The sequence below is a fragment of the Lytechinus pictus genome, chromosome 5, assembly GCF_037042905.1.
Source record: "Lytechinus pictus isolate F3 Inbred chromosome 5, Lp3.0, whole genome shotgun sequence".
In the NCBI taxonomy this organism is placed as follows: domain Eukaryota; kingdom Metazoa; phylum Echinodermata; class Echinoidea; order Temnopleuroida; family Toxopneustidae; genus Lytechinus; species Lytechinus pictus.
Genome location: NC_087249.1, coordinates 55,983,086 through 55,989,413, shown reverse-complemented (window position 1 = coordinate 55,989,413; position 6,328 = coordinate 55,983,086). Strand labels below are relative to the sequence as shown.

The window sequence follows — 6,328 nt, the reverse complement described above, 5'->3', positions numbered from 1 at the left end:
TTTATTAAAACATAATATTCTTTTGGAAGGTTAAATATGAAAAAAAAACTGATCTCTGAAGTACAAATATTTTTGTGACTACAAAGGACTTTTAGAATTTTTGAGATTTTGATAATTTATTTCTAGAAACACTATCATGGAAATTTTCATTCACACGGTCAATTAAAAATTCAAAGCCGAAATGATTGACTTTTTACAATAAATATTAAAATTCAACAGGAATGGTTATGGACATAAGGTTTAAGAACTTTCTCAAATGCAATAAAACCGTTTTCTGTCTCTGAACGTTCAAGGTCACATTGGTGATTGTGGCTAATGCATTTAACATTTGACTCTCAAACTTAACTTTAAATTTGTCATGCTTACAATTAAAGACACTATCATATACCATATTGTTCCTGATACATGCCCTGGAGGCATTGCATTTTTTTTCTTCGAAAAAGGGCGTCGTTTATTTTATATATTATAAAAAAAAAATAGAATATATGCTTTAAATTGGTATAATTAATTGATCCATAACACAAAGATTAGCAATGAACGTGGAACAAATTTTTACAAGTAATTGCATTGACTACAATGTACAATCAATAGTTAAAATCAAGCGTTATGAATGCATGAAAAACATTGAAACTTTGAACGCTATTATCTCGAAATCATGTTTTAGAAATAAGCCGAGGTTTGGGCCAGGTTGTAAAATCACTGACAAAATAAGCGATGTTTTTTTTTATACTTTTCTTTTCCCCTTGCATTACAGAACCCAGATCTCCTGCGCCGAACAAGCAAGAGATGACAAAGGGTAAGAATCAACTTGATAATCAGGCACAAAGCACTTCTTCAAGTGCATCATCTCCTTTACATAACAGCAGAAACAACCCCAAAATTCCATGGGATTCATTTCCCCAGAAATTGATGAGTGCATGTGAGCAGGGTAAACAACCCGAGGCTAGTGACAGACGCGAAATGATTAGAATTATAATGTCAAAAATCATGAGCACTCCTGATACACAAGTGGGAAGAAATGAGATCCGTATGATAGCAGGAAAGATTGTGGCAAAGTACCCTGAATCATTTGCTGACAGGATAAATGGCGAGACAGTTGGAGATGGGACCATAACACTCCTTCAACAACTAGAAAACAGAAGAGAAAATGAAAGCCGTAAAAACACTCATAAAAACTTCAAACGTAAAGCTAAAGCAGATGAAGTAGTCTCTTCAGTGAAAGACCTTGATTCCTACGGATGTATCAAGGGTAGGTGGGAAGGGGAAATGGTAGGAGCAGACACAGAGGAGATCCAAGAAGAAACAAGACAAGCACTACTGAAATAATATAAAGAAAGCCCTGACAACTGGAATCAAAAGAATATCGATAGATGGATGGAAGCAACTTTCCCCCTCCAGAGGAAAGACATAAACTCATCCGAACTCACTGTAGCTGCAGTCCTTGAGAGGTGGCCATTTCTGGTCGAGCAAAGATGGTTTAGTCAACATTTCCAACTCTTAACAGGTAAAGATGTGGAAGCAAACACATGGGCATCCAAAGCAGAAAGGCTTTATGCGTATTTGAAAAGCAAAGCATCTCAGCAGTTGGAAGACACCATGAATGCTATAAAGGATGAAATGGAGCTGACCAAGAATAAAATGCCCATTACTGACCACTTGCCCACCATGCTGGCTGCCTACTTTGGAGAAAAAGAAGCTACCCTGATCTGCAAGTACCAAGACGTAAGTAAAGTGACTAAATCTTAGTACCTGTACCGTATGCGTCCTGATTAGCGCCCCTCCCCCTAGAATATTTACAAGTGACTGCTGTCCAAGCACCCCCATTTCAGTACATGTGCCTGACACTGCCTGTGCAACTAAATTGAGTCAAAATTTAAAATAAAATCACCATATTAAACTTATTAAATATTAAAGTATAAATTCCAATTATTTATTTTATTTTGGTCATTTTGATAAGCGAGCCCTGAAAATTACTGACTAGAGTGTCTGGAGCACTATTAGGACAAATACGGTATGTACAATGTAAACACAGCCAAATAATTCATATGAACACTTTCCTTCGAAAGTTTCTACCAAATTTAATATTAAAAAATCAACCCCTGACAATTTACAATCTATAACTTGCTCTTGTTCTGCATGGCTCTTGATAGCTGCATCTAATGTAAGTTTGCCACTTTTTATGCCTCCGCCAACGAAGTGGCCGGAGGCATTATGTTTTCGGGTTGTCCGTACGTCGTCCCCTTTTTGTATTTGTCGGTATCTCAAGAACTGCGAGGTGGTTTTACATCAAACTTGGTATGAGGGTATATCCTGGGGGACTAAAACTAGGTTTAATGATTTATCCTGAACTTAATTGGTTTTTCATCTGTTGTATTACTTGTGTATGAAAATTAACTACACCCATTGATAAATTTGTCACTATTTTTGCTTAATTTTTCCAAAAGCTGATTTACACACTATGGTAACAAAAGTTACATATATTATAGGACAAGGAATCCAATTACTACACTGGAATTTCAGTGATCCAAGACAAGCGGTTTGTTATTTATGGCTTCGATATACATGTACCTCATTTCCTATTATACTTAAATCCCTGTCTTTCCTCAATGAAATTTCAGTGTATAATTGGATTCCTTGCCCCAATAATATACATACATTCTATTACTAATGTGTTATTAGTTTTTGAGAAAAATGAAAAAATGGTCACAAATTTACCACAGGGGTGTAGTACCCCTGAAGTATTGTGATAAATTTCCCTTTTGTTCAGGAAATATGCGACAAATCACTTGCACCAAATTTTCAGCCTGTATGTCCAATTCTCCATCAAACATGCTGTGGACATTAGATTTGTCTCATTTTACTCACCTAAGTGTTTACGTTTATTAACCTATAAAAAATGTACATTACTCTTGCAGGAGACTAGGAAAAGGACACCAAAAGAGATTGAAGATGAACTGGTGCTGACACCTTGCATCGTAATCGGTAGGATTTCTTTCTGTGTTGTTCATAGGAAGTGAATTATTGACAAATGCAACATCTAGCTTTGAGTCTTTGGGGTCGAGGCACTTCTCCAGATGTTACTAATGAGTTCATGTAGTAGGTTGTCTTTGGATACTTTTTCCACACCAACTGCAGGTAAGGAATACGATTACTTCCAAGAGCATGCACTTGCGTTTCTCCGCTCGTGTATATAGGCAATCAGCTCTGACAGAATGGGTAGTTCAGTCTTAAACTGTGTGATTGATTTTGTTGATGAAGTTGACTTAAAAATTCTTCTCGGCAGTTACCGATGGGATGTGCTGTCGCATCTAGCAAGGGCTTGACATATTGATATGAGTTCTGTTGGTGAGCTTTACTTGCAGCTTCTTTCTCTTTGAACAATAATTTAGGGGGCTCTTGATGTACACAAAAGCTTCGAAGGTTTTCAAATTTTGAAATCACAATGATACCCACATCGTTTAAATTGTTGATACCACAGGTTTAGAATTCAAATTACACATGGTAATTTTTTGTCCATGACAACACCATTGAAATCTCCAGTTTTACAGATTGGATGCTTGAACAAGTTTGTATAGTACGGGTATGTGAATTGGACCATGTATGCTCAAGATTTATAGCTGTCCCCTTTGATTAAATACAAGTTGTATAAAAATTGTTATCTTACATTTGTATTCCCATTTCAGGTGGTGAAAGACAAATTCAACTGGCAGTTGATGGCAAATTAATGAAATCTAAAATTGGCATCACGTCATTGGCAAAGGCAACCAAGATGTTGTTTGAAGCTTTTTACGTCTTTTCTGTAAGCTATCCTGCCAGTTCAACGAACACTCTGGACTTCATCCAAAGGTAAATTTTGATTATCTCAATGGTTTTGAAAGGTTTCACATTCAGCTTCGCTCAAAAATATGGCGTACTCCATTAAGCTGACGTTAGGCCTAGTGCCCTTGCACGTACGTGCATCCTGCATGGGTTTCCAGATCACATGATCAAGGTCAATGGATATGCTTAATTTTTTTTAAGGACGTTCCACAGTTAAAATGAAATCCATGTCATTTTCACCAAATTTAGCGCAGAGTTACTTTAGCACCTAAATATTGCAAATATGTAAAAATTAATATGGGTTCATGTGCTTCATTTTTTTCTATCGAGCTTTAAAGTTCACCCAATTGAAGGTTCTCAAAATTTACTCAATCAGAAGAATTGGGCACTTTTAGACCTCACAAGATCACAATGTTGAGTTTAAACATCTATTACTCAGTCAAAATCCTTGTAAATTTCATCAAGTCTTACAATACAGTTAAAATTTGTATACTTAAGATGAAAAATTCATTCATATTGCTATTTGTTTGATATCTTTAGGGTAGCAGCACATTCAATTCTGGAAAATTGTGTGAAAGATGACAAAAACATATCTTTAAAAAAAATGAAATTTCTATAACAAATTTAAGAAGTACAATGAATGCTGCACTTTATTAAAAATCCATGTCATTTTCACAAAAATTTGCATAGGTGGAGAAGAGGGTATACTAAAGAGGTGAAAACATTAAAATATGGGGGTTCATGTGCTTGTTTTACAACTATCAGCACTTTTGTTGGAGCAAATTTGCTTTGAAAATCACCAAAAACTCTCCAAAGGCATTGGATCTATGTGAGAGAAAAAATCTAATCCACTCTCCCGTTTATTCAAACTCGAGGTCATGTTCGTCATACTTCGCAGCACTGCAGAGTAAAGTATTCTGAAGTTGAAGAAGCATTTAAAAAGTGGGTCCATTGATTAATTTCAGCTAATTAGCTTCATAAAATAACACAACAGATCTGCAGCTAGAGTGCAGATCACTGGAAAAATCAGCTGATAAATCACCTGTTCGTTCTTTGTAACGTCAATGCGCATAGCGTAAAATGTGCGCAGATCATGATGTGCACAAACATAACTGTGGAACGTCCTTAAATGTCATAACTTAAGAGGTATAAGCTAGGCCTTTTTCATGCAACTTGGACAAAATTTTATCCAAGTATTGCTGATAATCTTGCATCAGTGTCAGGTAACATGATCAAAGGTCATATTGGGTCAATGAACTTGGACCATGTTGGGGTAACAGCACTGAAATCTTAAACATTAGTTTTTGAAATGTCATCATCATGGGCTTATTTCATGAACTTGAACATCACAGTAATCAAGTATCACCATCTGAAATGAGTTGCAGGTCACATGGTCAAGGGCAAAGGTCATTTAGGGTTAATGAACTTTAACCATCAAAGTCAGCACTGGTCCTGTATTGAATTACATAATGCAGGCGAGACTGCCAGAGGCACTCCACTTGTTTTTGAAAAATCCTCTTTGACTTTCTGCATCATTGATTTTTGTGAAAAATTTCAGGAGATGTTGTTTTCTAAAATAATGGGACCCCTCCATTTGTTTAATGTTGCTTGAAGCTATTGTCTTGACTGAATTAACCTAACCCTAAGTAGTTCATTACAAATCCATTATTTTGGGGTTTCATGCATCGATGTGAGAACAAATTTTGTTTTTTTAATTTTCACACAAATATAGACTAGATTTTTATAAATATTTTTTAACATTTCAGATACGTCATCGGAATAAATCCCTGTTCCACCAAGTTTCCGAGAGGCAAACAGGGAAAGTGTGCATCAGTACCTCTACGCGTTATAAAACTAGCAAATGAACTTGCTCTGTTTGAAAGTGATTGGTGTCTTTAAATAGAGTTGGTTTAAAAATGGGTGACATTTCAAAACGAGTTTTTTTTTACATAATTTATTTGAAGCAGAATGTCCTGATTGATATGACACCATTTTTATGAAAATTGGTTGAAAATGGGACAGTGCAGGCCAAATAAACTATTTTGAGGGTCGTGGCCTAAAATTGCTGAGTCATCGTTTCCTAAAGGCCTATTGAGCTGATTCTGGTGTCTATATATATGTTTACTGGCATGATAAATCCATTGGCATCCAAAATTCTTTAAATATTCTAAAAAGTATTGATTTTAACCCTTCAAAGTCTCATGGGTCAATATGGCCCCAACCTCATCAAATTTTGATGTCGAATTAAAACCACTGCGCTTTAGGCCGGGCCACTTCCTGATTTTGTTTTATGTAGACTTGCGCATCTTTTTATGAGGCGCCGAATGTACCAATATTATATAGAACAATTATTTGTTATATAATCATTATTTATTAAATAATAACTATTATTTATATATAATTTACATTTTATTTGTAAATAACTACTATTATATAAAATATCATTTCTAATTATTTATATATAATTCCAAGTAATACTTCATTATTTGTAAATAATAATAGTTCGACA

At 35.3% G+C, this 6,328-nt stretch overlaps 1 protein-coding gene across 1 annotated transcript; it reads left to right on the top strand.

The window, feature by feature from the left end:
• Positions 1–1,437: 1,437 nt before the first annotated feature.
• On the top strand, positions 1,438–6,048 carry LOC135154153 (uncharacterized). Its single transcript, XM_064099437.1, has 4 exons — positions 1,438–1,722; positions 2,916–2,982; positions 3,684–3,846; positions 5,586–6,048. The coding sequence occupies exons 1-4, from the start codon at positions 1,597–1,599 to the stop codon at positions 5,716–5,718; spliced, it is 489 nt and encodes a 162-aa protein (XP_063955507.1). The 5' UTR covers positions 1,438–1,596; the 3' UTR covers positions 5,719–6,048.
• The last annotated feature ends 280 nt before the right edge of the window (positions 6,049–6,328 follow it).